General features: G+C 34.6%; 3 protein-coding genes across 5 annotated transcripts; all 3 read left to right on the top strand.

Annotated features, from left to right (window-relative positions):
* The first annotated feature begins 1,527 nt into the window (after positions 1-1,527).
* LOC108214090 (soluble starch synthase 1, chloroplastic/amyloplastic) lies at positions 1,528-12,887 on the top strand. Its single transcript, XM_017385882.2, has 15 exons — positions 1,528-2,055; positions 2,737-3,062; positions 3,195-3,272; positions 3,365-3,489; positions 3,710-3,791; positions 4,340-4,513; positions 4,653-4,734; positions 5,191-5,282; positions 5,465-5,527; positions 5,603-5,692; positions 10,870-10,994; positions 11,072-11,180; positions 11,259-11,314; positions 11,466-11,505; positions 12,432-12,887. The coding sequence occupies exons 1-15, from the start codon at positions 1,761-1,763 to the stop codon at positions 12,588-12,590; spliced, it is 1,896 nt and encodes a 631-aa protein (XP_017241371.1). The 5' UTR covers positions 1,528-1,760; the 3' UTR covers positions 12,591-12,887.
* Positions 12,888-13,323: 436 nt separating this feature from the next.
* On the top strand, positions 13,324-14,388 carry LOC108214092 (phytolongin Phyl2.2). The gene has a single exon (XM_017385887.2). It carries the CDS (start codon positions 13,466-13,468, stop codon positions 14,222-14,224), a length of 759 nt encoding a protein of 252 aa, XP_017241376.1. The 5' UTR covers positions 13,324-13,465; the 3' UTR covers positions 14,225-14,388.
* Positions 14,389-17,897: 3,509 nt separating this feature from the next.
* LOC108214089 (uncharacterized) lies at positions 17,898-21,167 on the top strand. 3 transcript variants are annotated; one of them, XM_064088834.1, is made up of 4 exons: positions 17,898-18,055; positions 18,273-19,536; positions 19,645-20,540; positions 20,653-21,167. In XM_064088834.1, exons 2-4 carry the CDS (start codon positions 18,330-18,332, stop codon positions 20,995-20,997), a joined length of 2,448 nt encoding a protein of 815 aa, XP_063944904.1. In that variant the 5' UTR covers positions 17,898-18,055; positions 18,273-18,329; the 3' UTR covers positions 20,998-21,167. The 3 variants fall into 3 exon arrangements, with proteins under 3 accessions (XP_063944904.1, XP_017241369.1, XP_017241368.1); XM_017385880.2 differs by having other exon boundaries at positions 19,642-20,540; XM_017385879.2 differs by having other exon boundaries at positions 17,907-18,055; positions 18,239-19,536; positions 19,642-20,540.
* Positions 21,168-22,014: the final 847 nt, after the last annotated feature.

Here is a 22,014-nt window from a genome sequence, read left to right as displayed (position 1 = left end):
GAATTTATTATTATTAATTTTCTTGTTATTAATGGATCATATTTGTTTCAGGTGGCGTGATCTTACAAGTTGGGACGTTTTCTTTTCGAATATTAAGGTTTTATTGTCTAAGCTTCCGGAGACATTTTCATGTCTTTCGATTAAATGATAAGCTTTTTTAAATGAAAGAAACTCCTCAGAATATTGACGTATATCGATACGAACAAGTGCATTTCTGTCCAAAAAAAAAAAAAGTTTACAACCAAACACTCTCATTAGAGGATTTATACGGTCAAACCTCTAATTTGAGACAAACCTCTAACTTTTTACCAATTCCGCTAATTTCCGAACAGGCCTGTAAAAAAGTGCCTGCATAAAGGATGGAATCGTGTCGTAAATATGACTTATACGGAGTACAATTATACACAATCATGTCGACTCTGTACCTGACGTAGCTGTCACCTCACTTTTGAGTCTGAGTACTGAAATATTTTATTGAGCCAGGTGTCCGGTTGTCAAAATCTTTGGATTTTTTTTAACAAAACATATTGATGTTATTTCTTTTTCTTTTCCTCCCTAATAATATAGTACTAATTATAATAAAAGCATATCAAGACATATACATTTCTACCCTAACACATTAAAATATTTTCCTTTTTACATAAACTAACTTCGAAGTTTATTTTAAAATATTTTAATAATTCATTTATCAAGAAATAATAATAATATGTCAAAATGTTAAATAAAATATAATTACATTTTGATATATTAATAACACCAAGATTGATAAAATTTATAAAATAATGTTTTAGAAATAATCTCGTTTATAAGTCGTGTAATGAACGAATGATTTATGATATTTATTATTTTATCATATATATAAATTTGACTTTACTGAAAAATAAAATTATATTAAATTAAGATATTTTTTTAAATACTCAATAAACATGTTTAACTTAATATAAATTTATTGAATGTGGTAAATAAATTTTTAATTATTCAAACCCGTTAAAAAGCTTATTAAAACTTAATACGAAAAGATACGTTTTAATAAAAAATATTTAAATATATTAACTTATAATGAAAAGACCAATATTATATATTAAAAAAGTCATAGTCCAAATACCAAACTGATTAATTTTTTGATATTCAGATTTTAATAATATAATATGAACATCAATTTAATTAAAATTAAAATTGTAGATATGATGCAGAAGACTTGTGTGATAAATTATGTTCTTATCAAATAAAGAATCTTTCTGTCTCAACCATTTCTTTACAATTTCGTTTTTGGAGTATTATATTTAATTTTTTAAATTTCATAACTTATCAAAAATAATCAGATCCATTATTTATTCATATTTTTTTTCCACACTAATTTTACTTTACTATCTCTATTTTATATATTAAAAATAAATGAATCCCAACACTTGGTCGGGAGGGAGGGGGAGTAGGAGTATATACTAAAAAAAGAATATTTACTTTATTTTTTACGGAAACAAATCCATCCATCTAAAATACTAACAAACGTAGCATTAATGTGACGGTACATATGCAAGAGATCTGTTTTGGGGCTCTGCACTTTCACATGATCCAGTGGTACTTGGATACTTAACTCTTATCCTCACACACTCTAACACAAAGCCAGCTTGACTGAAAGAGTCACGTTCAAGTCACTTTAAAAATCTTGAAATTCAATTCAAAGATACAACCTTTTTCTTTTTCTGAGGATTCTTTACGTCCTCATTTTGTATTCTTGGCTCTACCCCCTCATTTCTCCCATGGAGAGTTTGAGTGCATCTTCAATTTTGTATTGGAGATCATCTCTGAATGTAGCTGCTGCTGATCATTCTGGTTTGAGTTTGAGCTCAGTTAGGCCTTTGATTTTCAAACAGAGAAAGAAATGCACTGGTGGGTTTATTAGGCCTTTGAGTTTGAGTGTGGTGAGTGCTTCTGTTGGGTCTCAAGATGGGTCTAATTCTGCTGTTGAAGATGATAAGAAGGGCTTGTTTCTTGGGCCACAGAGGGATTCTTCTGGGTCTGTTGTGGGCTTTCATTTGATGCCTCATTCTGACTGTAAGTTCTTGAATTGTTATTGTTTTTATTTTATAGTGGATTAAAAATGTTGCCTTTTTGTGTGTCTGCATGTTTAATTGGGAATATTTTGATTTGTTAGTGTGGCAATTGGTCCCAGAAACTATGATATCAAGTTTGAATAGAAGGGTAGCTATATATTCTTTGGAAAGTAAAAATATATTTGAGGTTGGAGTTTAGTATATTGGCAAGGTCTATCTGCTATACGCTTCACATTTGATAATGCCATGGGTTTGAATACTCGGGTAGGGGACCTCTTCCGACCTTGTTTGTCTTTGTAGAAAAAGGTACCATGAGACTACTTGAGCACTCTCAAAGGGCTTTAGGTGTTTCCTCTTACCCTAAGAACAATGAGTGGCTGCTTATTCATAACTCGATTTCTATGTCGTTTCTTCGGAAAGAGATTACAAACATAAGTGCGGCTAAATTCCCAAACTGATACATGGATATGATATAGCATATTAACTACATCAGATGTCTCAGCAGATGTCTGCTGAGAAAGAACATCGAGGCATGTAATCAGTTTGATGTGATTGGAGTTGGCAAAATGTCGTGGGTATTTATATGATACAGTTTATGTAAAAGTATTGAACATTTGTTTTTTTGGAGGGACTATTTGTATTGCTGTTAACACATGCCATTATAATTCTTATGATCTTGTAGCTGCGGACAAGGAGCAAGTGTCAGCTGACATTGAAGGAGGAGAAAAATTGTCCACCAGGGTAACTTATAATATTGTATTTGTTAGTTCCGAAGCAGCACCATATTCAAAGACAGGAGGCTTAGGGGATGTTTGTGGTTCTTTGCCTATAGCATTAGCTGAACGAGGACACCGTGTAATGGTTGTGACTCCTAGATATCAGCATGGCGGACCTTCAGATAAAAGATATGCTTCAGCAACTGATACTGAATGCCGAGCAAAGGTTTTTTGTTCAGGAGGCGTCCAGGAAGTTGCTTTTTATCATGAGTACAGATCAGGCGTTGATTGGGTACACTTTTAATATGCACCACTATGACCTATGCAATTTTTATTTTAAAGATATATTAGAACAAGCATCATCCCGTAATCTGTTAGATGAGTTGTTGACAACAAGGTTTTTTTTTTCTTTTTAAATTTTTAGGTCTTTGTCGACCACCCGTCTTACCACCGACCTGGAACCCCATACGGTGATGTTTATGGTGCTTTTGGTGATAACCAGGTATGAATAATATGTTAGGCACTAAAGTTGGGAGTTTTTGTGGAAGTGATTTTTTTCTCACTCAGTTTGTTTGCTTTTTTTGCATCAAGCAGTTCCGGTTCACTTTACTTTGTCACGCAGCATGTGAGGCTCCCTTGGTGCTTCCCTTGGGCGGGTTCACCTATGGCGAAAATTGTTTGTTCCTTGCTAATGATTGGCATGCAGGACTTGTACCCGTGTATGTTATTTTTTAGCACTCTTTTCTAGAGTTTTCTTTTTTGCATTGTGGTTGCTTATTATATATTATCTTCTCACCTCTTACCTGTTACATTATTAGCTCAAATGAGAAATTGAGGTTCCTCTTGGATATCTGAAAACTCTTCAAAATATGTTCTAGGATTCTTCCTTATTTAAAGTTAAAATTACTTTACATGATCAATGTTTATCATGTGTTTTAGGCTATTGGCAGCAAAGTATCGTCCACATGGAGTCTACAAAGATGCTCGTAGTATTCTTGTAATACATAATCTTGCACACCAGGTAGATTTGCATCCCAATATTAGTAATTCATATCATTGTGATTTCTTGAAGCTGTAAGCACATAGTTCATGGTAAACTCCACAAGTTATTTGGGGGATGTGCAGTATATAAATAAAAAGTCACTGCAATCTTTATAAAATACATAGTGCAGGGGTCAATAAGGGAAGTGTAGTCGTATTACATTGTTCATCTGATAGTAATGTATTTTCTCTCTTGATCTGTGTGTCTAAGTCAATTGGATCCTTATCACATTGAAATATTCTTAGGTGATTGTTGAAAAGGCAATTTGCGATAAACAGTTATCTAGTGGAGTTGGTATATGATACCAGAATAGAATATCAGGAGTTATATCAAGCTAGTCCTTCCCTTTTCATTTCCCTTCCCCCCCACCCCCCTACATTGTAAGGCTCGAAACATTTTAAAAGCATGATATACAATAGTTAGACATCTGGCATAGTTTTGTTCTGTATAAGTAGTTAAGTATGCATGCTGAAGGGTATGATAGCTTGTTGCAACTTTTATACTTATGTTATTTCTGTGAATGGAAGGGGGTGGAGCCTGCCGCAACTTACAGTAATTTGGGACTCCCTCCTGAGTGGTATGGAGCACTGGGATGGGTATTTCCCACATGGGCAAGGACTCATGCACTTGACACAGGGGAAGCTGTCAATGTTTTGAAAGGTGCTATCGTAACCTCGGATCGGATATTAACAGTTAGTGAGGTATAGTTCATATTATGGTATTTAGAGTTTTCTCGTGTGAATGGACACAGTGTTAAAAGCTTTTACCTAATTAATTAATTTCCACGACTCTTAGTATTTGTGGTTTTTAACAAGTTGGATGTATATGTTTCTATCACAGGGATACTCGTGGGAGATAAGAACTCCTGAAGGTGGATATGGTCTACAAGAGCTCTTGGATAGTCGAAAGGTAGTTGTCAATGGTAGGTGAACTGCACTAGGTATCTAGACTATTGCTTTGCTTTATTTCCCAACATTTTACTTTTTGTTACTTTTGTTCTGCGATATTTTTGTCGCCTTCTCCCCATGAATTAAATTAATCTTATCCTCTATCACTGGTATATGTTTTAAAGGGAAGGCACATTATTAGCAAAAAAGGTTATAAATACATATTATACATTGTAACAGAGTTCTTACCTTATCATTTGTATGAATTATCTATATATAAGTCCAGTCTTTCATTTATTCTCTAGAGAATGCTCTTTCAGTATTAGTTTAGTTGTTACTGTAATTGAGTATTATCTACTTCATTTAGTGTTGTTGGTTTGCTATTTATGTAGTGTTTTTGAAGTACAAAATTCGTTTATGTAATGCTTATGATGTATATGTTGTATGTTTGTTACTTGAGCACACTGATCATCTGATTGTTTTGATATTAGGTATCACAAATGGCATTGATGAAACTGAATGGAACCCATCTAATGATGAGAATATTCCTTCACATTATTCCATTGAAGATCTCTCTGGCAAGGTAGTTACTAGTTAAATCTCATATCTAAAGTTTGTTGAGTTGATAGCTGTAGAGTAACTTAAAGTACATGAAAACATGAATTTCCTTACATTTTCAAACATTTTATTGCAGTGTACTGGTTGTCTTCTAGGATTTGTATATTTTATGGGTGCTATTCTTACGAATATATTTATATGATATAGGTTCAATGCAAGGTGGCGTTGCAAAAGGAATTGGGTCTTCCAGTTAGGCCTGATTGTCCATTGGTGAGAGGGAAACTTTCAATTACTCAATGCGTAGATTATGACAGTCTGATATTGACTTAATTTTATTCCACGCAGATTGGATTTATTGGTAGACTGGACTACCAGAAAGGTATTGATATAATACTGTCGGCAACTCCTGAGCTATTACAGGATGATATCCAATTCGTAAGCGATCTGTTTCTTTTGGCAGTGGATTATATCTTGTCCTTACTAGTGTAAATTTATGTAACATCTATGCAAAATTTTAATTGCACATAAAATTTGTACTTTTCCTTTGGTAAAGTGACAGTGGCATTGGAGTGTAAATAACACATACAACAGCGTATGGCATTCCCACTATCTACCAACACACACACACATATACGCAAGTGAACAGATAGAAACCAAACACTAAATAGAAACTAGAAACTCCTTGTTTTATATCCACCAACCCCACTTTCCACCCACCTCTGCCCATCATCTTCGTCTAGCGTTATTGTCACTGCCATCTATCTCCAATCCTCCATATCACGTTGCTTTCTTCATCCACCCCGACTACCGCCTGCCATTTTCATCCACCGCCCATGTTTTGTTCCCCACTACCACCGCCATTGCCCCCTCTTCCTTTCCAATACAATTAGTGATATTCACTTTAGAAATTAGTGATCCTTGTTGCAAAAATTGGTGAAAAACTACAGAAATTAGTGAGATCTCTAAATTTGTGCTTGTTATTGATTCTGGTGGTGATGATGATCGATTCTGGTGGAGATAGTGGGGGGGGGGGGGGGTGACATGGAAGGGTGGGAGCATGGAGGGGGCAGGGCACGGCAGGGGCGGGGCGGTAGAGTTGGGGGCTGAGATTGGGCTGGGGTGGGGTTGAGATGACAAAGGTGGGGTTATGGCAGAGGTGGGGTTGAGATGGTGGAGGTATGACAAAGGTGGAGGTTGAGATGGCGGAGATAGAGGTTGAGATGGCGCGCGGCGGTAGGGGTGGCGGTGGCTGAGATCGAGGTGGGGGTGGGGGTGGGGGTGGGGGTGGAGGGAGAGATGTAGAATTTAGTGATATTCGCTGTAGAATTAAGTGATATTATAGCGAGAGAAGGCCCCCGAGTCATAATTTGAGTACATAATGCCCCAAATGTCACTGTTTAGGAAAATGGCCGTCTAGAAAAATGGTCGTCACTTCAAAACACAAGTTCAAGTTGAGTTTTACATTTTTCACTAAAACGCAACACGAAGTCATGTTTTATCGTTTTCATTTTTCAAATAAGCAGAAACGTAACACTATGTTACGTTTTGGTGACTAGAAACGTAACATGGAGTTACGTCTTAGGTATTTATTTATAAAACAATACTTGAAATTAACAATTTTAACATTTTTAGGGTTCATATTTGGGTTTTAGAATGATTTTTTTATACTTGAAATTAAATTGAAATTAAATTGATAGAGACCCTAAACCCTCGATCCTAAACCCTAATTAATTCGAGGCTTTAGGGCTGTGAGGCCAAGTCGAGGAACCAGTGTAATAAAGTGAATATTGGAACATAAAATAACAGTCAACATTTTAGGGTTCACATTTGGGTTTTAGAATGATTTATTTATACTTGAAATTAAATTGACTGACGGTTAGGGTTTAGGATTGAGGGTTAGGGTTTAAGGCCCTAAACCCTTATTAATTCGAGGCTTGCCGAGGAACCAGATTAAAAAATTAATCTTAAAATATATAGTTTTTAATATTTTAGGGTTCATATTTGGGTTTTAGAATGATTTATTTATAATTGAATTTAAACTAATCCTTAAAAAAATTCAAAACGCAAAACTTTAAGTTGCGTTTAGGAGGTAAAACACAACTCAAAGTTGCGTTCTCCATTAAAAAAGGTTAAAACGTCAACCAAAGTTGCGTTTTGTGTTTAGCGCAAGTTTGGTTTCCGTTTTGATGTGACACTTAGGGCCTTTTCCGGCGATCGTGACTTTGAAGGCCATATACGTGTTTAATGTGACTCCCAAGGCCAACACACTATTATAGCTTGGTTTTTAGTTTGTACAATAAGGGAGTGTGTAGTAGAGTAAGACTTCATATATATATATATATATATATATATATATATATATATATATATATATATATATATAGGGGAGGGTTCTGGTACAAACTTACAAACTTGCAAACTTTTTTTGTTCAACACATATATAACTTGAGTTCAACATTTTTTTAACATATTTTGTTGAACATCGATATAAATAGTAGTGGAGAAGTACATAAACCAATTTTTAAATGTAAGAACTAAGGTAAACATGTTATATAACTAATATTTATGTTTCTAGACCCTACCCAAACGCCAGAGGTATAGTTTAAACATCTTTTTAGATATATTCAACACAATGATAATTAGTGTTCAACACCCGATGTTGAACCCCAGTTATAAATGTGTTGAAAACGCGATTTATTTATGCGTTATTTTTAAAAATTGTGATGTTTTTTGAAGAATTTTCAACATGGATACTTTATATAACTAAGTATTAACACGATGGGAGAATAAAAAAAAGTTTGTAAGTTTGTAACTTAAAAAAGTTTTTATTTGATCCTATCCCTATATATATATATATAGGGTCTTACTCCAGTACAAACTCCTTACTGTACAAACGTACAAACCAGTGATTATAACAAGACTTAATTACCAAAAAAACTATATAACTATCATGCTTTTTTCAATTAAACCACAATAGTATATTTGTTGCAGGATAATGCAAGTAACTTTGAAAAACTTTATTCTAAAAACCCAATCTCACTAGTTCATAACCATGGTTAAGTTAAAATTAAGATGAGTGCCATATATATTATCAAGTTATTAATTAAATTATTTAGTACATGGGTCTTATTAATACTTTTACTATCTCATTAAGGGTCAAAATCCTAATTCATAATCTACACAAACACAGAGCGTACTAAAATTTATGTTCGAAGCCGACGATGTTAGTGTGATTTTTTGAAACCACCGTCTATCAGGTACTGTATATCGATTATTTATCATGCGATTTATATTAATTTATATCGAATTGATAATTTTATTTAAGAAAAAAAAAGATTTTTTCGCCACCGAACTTATTGTGTATTTAGAAACTTAGCACTAAACTATGATTTTTTTGTCACTGATGTTAGGTTCGGATTTTATTTGTCATTGATGTTAGATTCAGATTTGATTATTAACACTATATTATTCTTTTTAGCATTATTAAAAAATTGTGGTAGTTTGCAATATTTTGGTGATCTGATAACGAGAGTTTGACATGCATTGTAATACTTCTAAAAAAAAATTAGTTTCATAAATTATTTTATTATTTTTTCTAAATAAAAATTTATCACTTGAATTTTTATACACAAAAAGAAAATGTAAATATAACTGACTTTTTATGTATGTATTGTGTAAAATTTTAAAATTAAATAAAAACAATTGATGTGTTGTGCTGTATGCGGCATTCATGTCAGCTATGAAATAACCATGGTTAGAGATTCATCAAAATTGGGTTATGTTAAATTGATTTTGTATACTTAGTTGCATTATTCTGCAACAAAAACAGTTTTATGGTTAAAATGAAAAAATCACATAAGTTTAATAGTTTTTTTGATAATTAAGTCTTATAACAATAATATTCAGTGATTAGCATATTTTAATTTAACAAATACATACATTCATCACCACCGCCACCACAATCACCTCCAATCACCACCACCACGACCACCCCACCCACCACCACCACGACTGCCCAGCGCCACTCTCTCTCTCTCTCTCCACCATCCACCACCAACCACCACTGTCCAGCGCCTCTCTCTCTCTCACCACCACCCACCACCTATCACCACCCACCACCACCAACCACCACCACCACTGCTAGCGGCTCTCTCTCTCTGGTTGTTCCCTCACTGATTAGTGCTATACACACACAAACACACACATTCACCACTGCTTTTCTCATCTCCCTCAATCGTGTCTCTATCCCTCAATCGTGTTTCTAGCACTGCCCTTGCGCCGGCGTCGCGGCTGCCGCCGGCCGTGCTGCACCACCACTCGGCTATGCCGCCCCGTAAGTGCTCCCCTCCCCTTATCTCTCCATCAGACCCTCCTGGTAGATTTAGTGATTATGTTCAATCATTTAGTGATTGTGTTCAAGTCATTTAGTGATTGTTTGTACGTTTGTACACTAAGGAGTTTGTATTTGAGCACTTGCCTATATATATATATATATATATATATATATATATATATATATATATATATATATATATATATTACAAAAAGGCTTTTCTATTGACCTTACTATAGGATCAATCCTGAGTTTAGATTGATCTAGCAATAATTTTATTTGCATATATTAATCTTCATGTCCATGGTCCATATATACTTATGGCCATATCCCAAGTCATGCCGCAAATTCACTTGTCAATAATACCACTATATTATCTTGACCAAGGGCTCAAACTTATATGACGGATGTGGTAAAGGGAGTCAGTCTAATGTACTGTATATTCACCCATGCAACAAAGGCCAAAAATAAGTAATAGTTTCTAAACAAAAATAGTTTTATTGTTCATGTTAATATATATAGAGCCCTTTGTTTTCGGGAGATCCATATAAATTTATCTTTAGCAAGTACTTTTTCTGTAAAGGGACGATGTTTGCCTGTACCACAAATTAGGTAACTAAGCCTCCCTCCAGTGGATTATACAATTTAGACTAAATACAATCATGATCTTGGCTTCTCCATTAAGACTTCTGCAGGTATTCTCGTGGAAGGTTTGTTTCTGCACCGCAGAAGCATGTATCCTGCCACTTATGAAACCAGCGGAAGTTATGGGGTTGCCATTAGTTTTATAAATGATAGTCCTTCCGCTGAGTTTTACGAACAGAAACCATTCTACAGGTTATATGAAATCAAGCACTGCGCTGTTGATACTTGCAGCGGGTGTGATGAAAGCCATGATTGTGACCATCCATTATCTACTATATTGGGTGGAGGAGGTTTAATTATTGATTCTAGTCCAGGGGCAGACATCGTCCATGGACCAACAACTCCGTATATATATTTATATACATATATTAGTATATAAAGTTGTATATCTTGCAGTGAGAACAAGTAAGGTTTTAAAGTTCTTGCAAGTAATATTGATGGATTTAATCATCAGCCAAAGACTTCTAAAAGTGAACTGCTAGGCCATTTCCTCTAGTTAATTTTCCACTCCTAGATTCCATCTATTTTTTCTATCATCATCACTTGCTTGCTAACCACTCAAAGTTCTAGTCTATTCTAATATTCTCTGTAAACCTTGCCAGACACTCTGTGTAATTATAGTAATTTTTTTTAGGTAATGCTCGGATCTGGCGAGAAACAATATGAAGAATGGATGAGAGCTGCTGAGTCATCGTTCAAAGAAAAATTTAGGGGATGGGTTGGATTCAATGTTCCCATTTCTCATCGTATAACAGCAGGGTAAATAAATTGTAAAGTATTACTTATTACATAAGGACATCTCCAATTGCACACATATAACTTTCTGATATTTGCAGCTGTGATATACTATTGATGCCATCAAGATTTGAGCCATGTGGTTTAAATCAGTTGTACGCAATGAGATATGGCACTGTCCCAGTAGTACATGCCACTGGAGGACTTAGAGTAAGTCTACCATTCGAACAGATTCTATTATTGATATTTGCCTGGGCACTGTACCATTCATTGTTTACTTTCATATAGGACACAGTGCAGACTTTCAATCCTTATGCTCTAGATGGAAGAGGTGAAGGCACTGGGTATGTGTATATGTTAGCTACTGGTATTTAATTCTTGAACAATTAGTAACAGTTAATGTATTCTAGCTTTGCCTTCATTGTTTTTACAAAGTTGTTTGCGAGACAACATCATTTTGTATGTATCTAATGTTATTTACTTTTCTTTCAATAGGTGGGCATTTACTCCGCTCACAAGGGAAAGTATGATAGCGGTACACTTCCATTCATTCTCTAATTTTCACATTATATTAAAAGCAAAACTGTTTGACCCCCAGCATATAGGTACCGTGCATAACTATCGATATGGTTAGCATAGGGAATCGATTGTAGAGTTGGGTAATAAATTCATATAGCAACTAGTGACTTTGGTACTGGAAGTATGGAAGACCAGTTAAGTGGATTATATAAATTGGCAGTTTAGTATTTAATCAGATGTACTTTTCTGTAAGTTATGACATATATATATAATGATAGTGATTGAGGTGAGACCAATTAATATGTGAGAACAGTGAGAACAATTGTTCTGCATTTTTCTAAAAAATGGCAGAACAATTTTTCATAGATATTCACATTTTCAATGTTGTATTGTTCTGCAAGAAAACAATAGTTTTCTCCGTATTCTCAGGCTAAAACGTGTTCTCCATAGAGCACGACCCTATATATAATTATTGGAAAGTCCTAAATTATTAAATTACTGTTAAATGGAATTAGTAATGTTGGCAGCAACAAGGAGCAAGAAGATCTATGCTGAAAATTACAGCACACCTTTATTGAAGTCACGATGTGTAAATTAAACCTTCTCTAATTAAATTTTATAGCAGCTTCACACTTCACTATAAGTGGTGGTGCCAGAACTTTATTGATTATTAAATTGTTTAAATTCATAAAACTGGCAAAAAGAACACCGTGTATTTTCTATGATTGTATTAACTTAACAAACTGTTTGCCTACACTCAAGCATGGTTCCATGTCTGTTGACTTTGTTTTGTGGTCTGGTAGGAACTTGGAGGCAATACTGGGCTTGACTAATTACTGAGCTTACCAACTTAAATATTATTATTTTTGCCAAATTGCTACTCTTTGATTTATTAAATTTCTTTTACACTTGTATTGATTGTTAATTTATGATCATTTGCAGGCATTGAGAACTGCCGTTGCAACTTACAGAGATCACAAAGATTCATGGGACGGTCTGGTGAAAAGAGGAATGGAGCGTAATTCCTCATGGGACAATGCTGCTGTAAAATATGAGCAAGTTTTTGAGTGGGTATTCTTGGATCCTCCTTATGTTGGGTGATTACCCAAGCGAGGCAGAAAGAGTATGTACAGTTCCTTTCAGTTGTCCCATAGAGAATCCTCGTTGCAATGTTGCTGCAAAATGACTTCCCACTTTGGCTAACGGATGTTGGGTGGGTCGTTCTCGCTATACTTAGTCACCTAGGTAGTAACAAAGCTTATGCTATGCATCTTCCAAAACTATAACCTTTGATTTTCAGCTTTTGAAAATTGTTATTGTAAATTCCTATATAGTTTTCAGCTTTTGAGAGTGTAGGATGTATAAGCGGCATTTTATACCATCTTTTTATTGCTTTTACTTGGATGCAGTAAAATTCTGCACCGACAAATAAGTAGCCATAGAACCCTGGGTAACATGAAAGTTCTAGTCCAGATTAGCTCTTTATACGACACATGGTTTATCCTTTGAACAACTGATGCAACATTTTTATGGTACTGTTTTAGTTTACGAAGTGAATGGTCCTCAATTGTTAGCGCATTGAAGATGAGTTTTTGTTTAGATTCTTGAAGGTTGTAGTAACCAGAATATAAAGAGCTTACCACTTGAAAGATGCAGATAAGAAAAGAAAAGCTCAAAATAATCAATTATACTAAATTTAATAATATGAGCCTGCAAGAACATATATTAAAATACAGCCGAGCCAGCATCAATGAGTTTATATTATTATTTTGTGCTTGTTATCTATACCTGGGCCGGCCGTGACCCCTTGTTTGCAACTTTCTTCTCCAGGAAACGATAATAACTTTCAGCTACTCTTCAGAGAAATTCCCTATCCTTGTCAAGACTGCATGCAACCGTTTAAATATCGAGTTTTCGAGATATAGGAAGGCGGTGTTGCATTGTTAGGAGGGTTGATTGATTCTTGATTTTCCGGGATGGGGAGCAACCTGGATCCAGATATGATATATTATGCCTGCATTGCTAAAGAAACCACGATTCTCGCGGAATTTAATTCAAAGGATGCTGATCTTGGCTCTGTAGCCCTCAAGTGTCTTGAAAAAGCCCCTGAATTGCACTCTGATTTCTATCATTCTGTCCACAACAGGACCTATATGTTCATATTCGAAAGGCCTTATACGTACTTTGCTATATTTGATGAAAATCTCGACAGGCCATCGTGTTTTTTGTTTCTGAATAGTGTAGCGGATTCATTTAATCTCATTCTTGATCGAAATCCTGTGAAACGTTTGACACCTATCAGCTCTCATTGTTTCCAGGGGGACTTTAGTCCTGTTTTTCATCAATTGTTGGAACCGCATTCAGATTTGGATGTGGTTCCACCGAGTGCTGGTAAAACAGGTGCTGATGATGGGTCGGTGAGAAATGGATCGACTCCTCTGTTAGGAGGATCCGCGAAGAAGAGATTTTTGGGGCATTTTACAGGTGCCAACAAAAATAAAAAGAAGAGTGGTGGCGCGCCAAAGGAAAGTAAGGTGGATGTGTCGTGTGAGCATCATGATTTTCTTGGTGGTAGTTTCGGTAGTCACAATAAGAATGGCCTATTTGATGACGATAAGGCGAAGAGGGTGTGGAGAAAACATGTTTGGATGGTGTTGTCACTGGATTTCATTTTGTGTGTTATGTTGTTCATCATTTGGCTGTGCATCTGCAGAGGCTTCGAATGCCTTGCTTGATTTCGACGCCCTTCTCAGCTGTGAATCAAAGCCTTGATTGCATTTCGACGCCCTTCTAGACAGCATATGGTTGGTATTATGGTTCTGTGGCCTTTCTGGAGCTCAATGCCTTGGTTTGTGAAAGAAATACTACAAGGGAATTGAGAATGTTGGTTTAAACTTCAGATTACTCTTGTTTATGCTCAATACGTGCTATACTATAAAAATCAAAGCGAATTATAAGATCAAACTGAAATTGTGCGAATTAAGATTAACCTGAAATTGTTATCAAAATAATTTTAGTCACCAAATCAACTAGTTCTATCACGGGGACGTCCTGAAGTTCACGGGTCCTAGTCAAAATCGGTTTATGGGTCTTATTCGTATGTAGTTGAGGACCGTCCTGTTTCCCCTGGCATTGTTAGAATTTGAAAAGATTTTCAGTTAACGATGGAAGTTAGTTATAATAATTCATATGCGTTAGATTGGATTTAGATTTGAGTTTTGATTTAGATTTGTTTTCTCCAAAAATACCCTACTTTAACTGGAGAACAGAGAGGGTAGAACCCAGACAAGTTGAAATGGATGGCAATCTGTGCACATGTTTGCATGTTAGTTGGATTCTTAGGAATAACACTATTAATACAATTCTTCTATATTTAATTATTATTCCTGTATTTTCAATCACCTTTAATTACCAAAAACAAGAATTGCTTTCCATATTCATTCAGTTAAAATATGAATCACAATTAAAATAATCAGAATACTTATCCGGTTGGGAGTCACTATACCCTTTGCAGAAATGTTGTTTTAGAAATCAGATAATAATCAGGGTGTATTCGATTGGGATTTTAATAAATTGTTTTTAATTTATAGATTTTAATGGATTGTATGCGATTTTGATTTTATGCGGATTCTTGATAAAATGTCGTGGAGTTGATAGGATTTAAGCACAATGCTTCAAAATCCCATTGATTTTGATGGGATTTCAAAAAATTTAAAATACACTGAAAAATGCCACAAAATCCATCATTTTATGAAATCCAAAAAAATTCATCAGCATTTAAATATCATCTGATTTTAATGGATTTTAAACAATCCCAATTGAATACCATCAGATTTTATAGCATAATTTAAAATCCCAATTGAATATCACGAGATTTTGTACCATAATTTAAAATCCCAATTGAATACCTCAAGATTTTAATGGATTTCAAACAATCCCAATCGAATACCTTCGGATTTCATGAATGCAAAAAAAAAAAAATGTTTTGAAATCACAATTCAATACACCCCTCTTAATGTATATATTATATATAGCTTGAGCTATTCTGTAAAATTTTAATATTTTTGATGAATTTTTTTTTATAGAAGCTGAAATGTAAGGAAAAAACAGCTTTCGATTGCTTCTAAGAGCATCTCCAACTCTCATAAGCCCTTAGCTAAAAGTCCACGTGGCTTTCCAAAATTAAATTTTATAACCAATGTTCACAAAAAATAGAACTGCAATCACAGCAACCCTTTGTGTATAATTATAGCCATCCCCTATAGATGACTATATTTGTCGATCCGCTACAGAATCTGTAGCGAATTTCATGTCATCTCCCATAATTTATTTTCCTCCTTCCCACTGATTACATATTATTTATTACCATATTAAACTAATATATTCAATTTATAACAATCTAAATATTAATAACATACTATTTTTAAATTATAACCGACCAATATAACTAATACCATTGAAGCACAATGTCTTACAGGTTCGGCAAATTTTACATAATGTATTATAGATCTAATTTAACCAACGTCTTTGGAAATGCTAGAAGTGATAGCTTGTTTCTTACTAATACTCTATTTTTTACTTAGCAATCACAGATTCGAATGCCAGATCTGGGAAATATATGATGGCTAAACATTATTTATATTTTATTATTATATATGTATGTACATTGAATTTAACTACTTTCTTATTGAATAGATTAGTGCTAATCATCACTATTTGCTTATTTGATAAAATAACCAAAAAAAAAAAAACCCAAGCCCTGGGGACTTTTAAAGTTGAAAAATAAATAAGCTTGGCACCTTGATGAGATATTTAGATGCATTGTATTTGTATGTAATATGTATGCATGGGTTCACATTAAAACAACCCAAATTCATTTTACTTTATCTGGACCCATGCTGACCCAACCCAGTTTTTTATATGGCCTCATCATCACACTATTGAAGCTCATGTTCTGACAGTGATATCCCTTCTTTTGTTTGCTTTCTTTTAGTTGTTCTCACCAGACCCCAGATGTCTCTTGTATGTGTACTTTTGGCTTTTTTACTTATATAATTAAATTAATAAACCAAGTGGAATCTCTAGATCATGCTGTTACTATTTTTGATTTGTGGTTATTTGATTGACAAGTAGTGGTTTTTTAGTTCGATTTTAATGTTCAATTACAGAAATTTAAATACTTGTGCATGCATGCTTAAAGAATTTTTTTTGGTTTGGCTTAATTTCAAATTTCTGCTGTATACAGTGGAAAACTGAACCATTCTAAGATTTTTGTCATTTGACATTTTTGTGTAAGACTAATATTCGAATGTTCTGGATCAGTTCCGTCTAAATAAAATTACGGTGTTTTATTACAAGAGCTGGTGGTTGAGACATTTAATCAGTCTTCCTGTCTTAGGAATCTGTCTCTCTTTCATAAATCATAATATTGATGAAATTAAGAAACAATAATTAGAAGGAAATACAACTAGGCAAACTTCAGACACCCTGGAATGATACAGTTATATAATATTCCAATTTGCATTTTATATTTCTTGACTTTTGAAGGCTTGGTAATGGTGACAAAGCCCCCAGGAATTCTGTTATTTGCTCCTCATATTATATTTATCACAACTGTTGGTCTTCACTGAAATAAAGGAGCCAGTTTCTTGATTTTTTCTGCAGCTTTCAGTTATAGATGTTCACTTTTAAACTGATTTTGCAGTCTCATACATCACCCATCATACAAGCATATAGGGGTGTTAACGAAACGAATTCGAAACGAATACTATAGTTTTTGTATTTGTATTCGGTTTAAATATACATATTCGGATTTGTATTCGTTTATTATCCGAATAGTTATTTGTATTCGTATTCGTATTCGGTTAAGTTCACGAACTATTCATATTCGTTTAAGGCACTCATTTAAAAGAAAATAAAAAAAATAACTAAAATGCTGACACGTGACAAAAGTTATAAACTCCCATACTTTACCAATTCAAGCAAACTATAAAAAGTACTAATAATACAGACTACAGTCATCCAACTCAAATAATATAAAATTCATATTACTGATTGAACAAATCTGGATAAACCAGAAGGTGTGACATTTTGTTTCTGATTTGTCGGTCTGTGACTATAACTAGAAGAGCTCCCCTTACCGGTACATAATCTTATTAAATAAAAATATAATATTTTTCTATATAATATAAAATAATATATATATATATATATATATATATATATAATTTAATTTCCGAATAATTAAACGAATAGCGAATACGAATATTTATCTATTCGAATTTGTATTCGTTAACAAACCGAATATTTTTTAAGATTTGAATTCGTATTTGTATTTGTTAACAAACGAATACGAATAATGTTAAACGAATTCGAATACCGAATATTTCATTAAATATTCGTTTCGTTAACAGCCCTACAAGCATACACTCACAGAGTTGTATTGAAACTTTCCCATTTTTCCCAGAAAACTTATAAGAATTTGCAGTTGAGTGTTCCCTGATTCTTGGGAGCTGCTATTCAGTTCTTGTGGTTCAGGTTGCTGAGTTCTTAAGCACTTGAATCTGGTGAGTCCTGTCATAAAGACTTTTGTTATTCTTGATATGTTGTATGAATGAGTCTTTGTTGTCTTACACAGTAGGCATTACTCCTTTGTGCCTCTAAAGATTCTTGATTTACTTTTATTTCTGTTAAAACTCTAGCTTAATTTTGTTAACTGCTAGTCCTGATCAGAGGTCTATTTTTCTCAGGAATTGAAATTTACAATTTTGGTTAACTTTGCAGTAGGAAAATTTCGCATTTTTATTATATCTTGAGGTGGGATATTCTGCAATTGAGTAAATGGGTGATGAGGCTGTTTCAGGAGGTTTATGTTTGATTGTATCTCAACATAGAACTGATAATTCGAGCCCTGTTCTGTTGGGTGCTTCTTGTGCATTGTTTGCTCTTAGGCTCTTGTTGGAGCCTAATTTAGATGGCAAGAGATGGTCTGAACCAAGAAAAAGAATACTTGATGGGGGTGCTCAGCTTTTGGGATTGCTTGTTTGGAGTATTAGGAAGGAAGTGTATAATAGGGTGAGGTTAGAACTTGTCGATAAACTGGAGAGTGCGGAGAGAGAAATAGAGGAGTTAAAGAGTAGGAGAAGTGAAGATGCAAAGGCCAATGAGAAAGTAGTTAGTATTTTTGCTACACAAGAGCAGAGCTGGTTCGGTGTAAGAAAGAAGCTTCAGCATCAAGTTGGAGCTCTTCTTCATGAATTAAGAAGTCTTGAAAAGAATAAAGATGAAGTTATCAGAGAACTCAATGTACAGTTACAGGAGAAGGAGCTTCTTCTTCAGTCTAAAGAAAATTCAATAAAGGAGCAGCTGCAGAAGAATTTGGATCTTGAAGAAAAACTAAAGGAGGCTAATTCGGTTGCTGAGGAACTGAGAGAGGCTGCAAAAAATGTAGTTGAAGAGCATTCAACCGAGATATGGAAGCACAAAACTGCTTTAATTGAGTTAGTGTCTACCCAGCGCCAGCTTGAAGCTGAGATGGGTCGGGCTGTCAGACAAGTTGAAGCAGCAAAACAAGACCTTGACTCAGTTTTGGAGCAGAAGGAACAATCTGTGTCGATGACTCAAAAACTATCCATGGAACTTATTAGAATGCGCAAGGACTTGGAACAAAAGGATACAATTTTGTCTGCTATGTTAAGGAAATCTAAATTGGATACGGAAGAGAAGCAAATGCTGTTGAAGGAAGTGAAACTATCAAAGACCAAGAGAAAGCAAGCTGAGCTGGAAACAGAAAGGTGGAGGACAGCTTCTGAAGCGAAGCATGAAAGGCATTCATTAAGAAGTATGTTGTCTAAACATGCTAAGTCCAAACTTGAGGCTTCTTTGAATGGAATGGGGATGCCTTTTAGTACAACTACAACTCAATTAGGAAGAACTAGATCGGTAGAAACTGCACTAATTGAGTATGAACAACCTGAACTTCAAGATGAGCAAAAATATTCCTGCTCCTCATCTGATGTATACAAACCCTCTGGAACTGAGGAATTAGGTAATATGGCATTTTGCATTTTGAATGTACTTTTCTCTCTTTCACTCTATCTTAAATTGTTATATTTTCGTTTTGTATATATGTTCATCATGTTAAGTCTTGTAGCAGATTTCAAACAAATGGAGGGCTGGGTTCGATTCGAAGCAGAAAAATATGCAACTGCATTTGAGCAAAGGCATCATAAAGAAATAGATGCCTTTGCTGAACAAATGAGACTGAAGGATGAAAAACTAGAAAGTTGTCATTGGCGTTCACTGAGCATGGAACTTGAGTTGAAGCGGCTCCAAACTCATATTGAAGGTCTCAATCTTGAGCTCTCACATATCAGACAAGAAAACCTCCAATTGGAAGCCTTGTTTTTGAACCGAGAAGCAGAATTACAGTCATTGAAAGAGGCATCAATATTGCAATTAAAACATCCGAGTTTAAGGAGATCAAACTCAAGCTCATCTTCACAGGATCTTTCTATAACTGGTGATACAATTTGGTCCAACGTGAAAATTGTTAAGAGCAGGCCTGGAGATAAAGAGTATGAAACAACATTGTCTCGGGTGGTTGGCACTAAGATAGAATCTGCTGTCCCGGTAAAAGACTACTCTAAGGACATCATTCTGATGGCCCCCTCTCCAGCAGAGGACTTTCAAGAAGAGAAAGTTGTGATTTTGGATCCAAGTTCCATTCAAGGAGCCCATAACAATGCAATGGTCATAAATGATGATAAGTTAGCGTCAGATAGCCAACTTTTGAGTACAAAAAATGATAACAATTCATGGAAGATGGATCTTAACGCTCTTGGGGTTTCATTCAAAATCAAGAGAATAAAACAGCAATTGCTCCTGTTCGAGAGACTGACAGGAAAGGTTGAAAATCCTGAAGACAGGGGAGCCAAGGATATTGATCACTCGAAGACAAAGGGAGTCCTTATGTTGATTTCATTTCTAGATAAACAAGTCAGCCGATATCTGTCTCTCCAAGGAAAGATTGATGATCTCTGCAAGCAAATGGTATGCCTACTAAAATCTACATTTTAATATATAATCACCTCAGACTGACACATCACCAACTTATTCACATAAATTTGTTTGCTCATAAATAATGTGCGTGCATGATTTACAGCATGAGAATGAGATTTACGCGAGCAGTGGAAGTAGTGTCATTGCAAGAAAAAGGGAAGAAACCAAGAAGCTAGAACACTTCCTAGAGGACACATTTCAGCTGCAGAGATACATTGTTGCCACCGGACAGAAATCGATGGAAATACAAACCAAGATCAAAACTGGACTATTAGGGGCTACAGAGCATCCTGAGGGGCATGCAGACATCGACATGCACCGGTTTGCAGAGAGCCTAATTACCCTGTTTAAGGATGTTCAGAGAGGAGTTGAAGTAAGAATCTCAAAAATAATAGGAGATCTTGAGGGGACCTTGGCATGTGAAGGTATGAATCATCCAAGAAAGTAGTTCTATCATGTATGGACCTGCAAACTTGAAAACAAACTAGTTTAAACTAGCTTTTTTTCTTTCTTTCTCAAAGTTTATGATCTGTGTATGGACCCATTGCACATGGTTGATGGGGAAATGTAATTATGTAGTGTATGATTATAGTTATGCATCTTATCCCTTCACAGCAAGCAAGCTAACTTCTCTATTTTTTTCAGCTTAATTCCAATGTTAATTTGAGCCTAGCTGCCCACCCTAAATATAACTGACTCAACTCTGACTGACTCGATTATTGATGTGATTTTAAGAACAAATTTGAAAATCAGGTAAACCTGATGAACCCGAATATCATTTGAGATTACTTATTGATTAACCCTTACAAATTTATTTATCATTTCAAGCAAAATAAAATGAAAAATGAGTCGTTGCTTCTGGTTCATACATCATCCTGGGATGTTCGAAAGTAAAACAACTACTATAAAGAATTGTTTTAGTTCGAGAAGTGACGTGGGATTGAACGTAGAAATCAGCTAAAGCGATATGTGAATCGGATATCAATTTTAATATCACGTATTTGGTTGGATGATGGGATAAACATAGTTGATTTTAAATTTTAAATTTTTTTTATATTTTTCTGGTCATTACTTTTATTTCCGTTAACGATTTCCATATAATAATTATAATGAAATTAAACTAAAATAAAAGAAATATATTTTCTCAAATCAATGTCTCATACCCATATTCCTTTGATTATGAATATGTCATATTGTATCATTCGGGTTTAAAATGTGAGTTTTAAAAAAAAAGAAATTGACATCAAAATATCATATCTGAATTTATAATGAACAAAACTCATAATGAAAAAAAAATTCACATCATAATAAGTTTGAAATAAACAAAATTCAAATATTAACGCACGAACCAAACGATCCTAAGATTAAAATTATTTTTCTAATTACAATATTTACGCTATATTATATCAAGGGTCTCTACTTGGCGGAGAAAAATATCATCGAAGTCCAATTGGACAAATTGTGT

This window comes from Daucus carota, chromosome 3, assembly GCF_001625215.2.
Source record: "Daucus carota subsp. sativus chromosome 3, DH1 v3.0, whole genome shotgun sequence".
In the NCBI taxonomy this organism is placed as follows: Eukaryota; Viridiplantae; Streptophyta; class Magnoliopsida; order Apiales; family Apiaceae; genus Daucus; species Daucus carota.
Note: the sequence above shows the minus strand (reverse complement) of the source record. Positions and strands in the feature narration are given on the sequence as shown.

Excerpts from the sequence above, each read along its gene's own strand:
- LOC108214090 (XM_017385882.2), top strand. The coding sequence starts at position 1,761 with ATGGAGAGTTTGAGTGCATCTTCAATTTTGTATTGGAGATCATCTCTG. Across the intron at positions 11,181-11,258 it reads ATGCCACTGGAGGACTTAGA|GACACAGTGCAGACTTTCAA; the intron begins GTAAGTCTACCA and ends ACTTTCATATAG. Across the intron at positions 11,315-11,465 it reads GGAAGAGGTGAAGGCACTGG|GTGGGCATTTACTCCGCTCA; the intron begins GTATGTGTATAT and ends TTCTTTCAATAG.
- LOC108214092 (XM_017385887.2), top strand. The coding sequence starts at position 13,466 with ATGGGGAGCAACCTGGATCCAGATATGATATATTATGCCTGCATTGCT.
- LOC108214089 (XM_017385880.2), top strand. The coding sequence starts at position 18,330 with ATGGGTGATGAGGCTGTTTCAGGAGGTTTATGTTTGATTGTATCTCAA. Across the intron at positions 19,537-19,641 it reads CTCTGGAACTGAGGAATTAG|CAGATTTCAAACAAATGGAG; the intron begins GTAATATGGCAT and ends TAAGTCTTGTAG. Across the intron at positions 20,541-20,652 it reads ATGATCTCTGCAAGCAAATG|CATGAGAATGAGATTTACGC; the intron begins GTATGCCTACTA and ends CATGATTTACAG.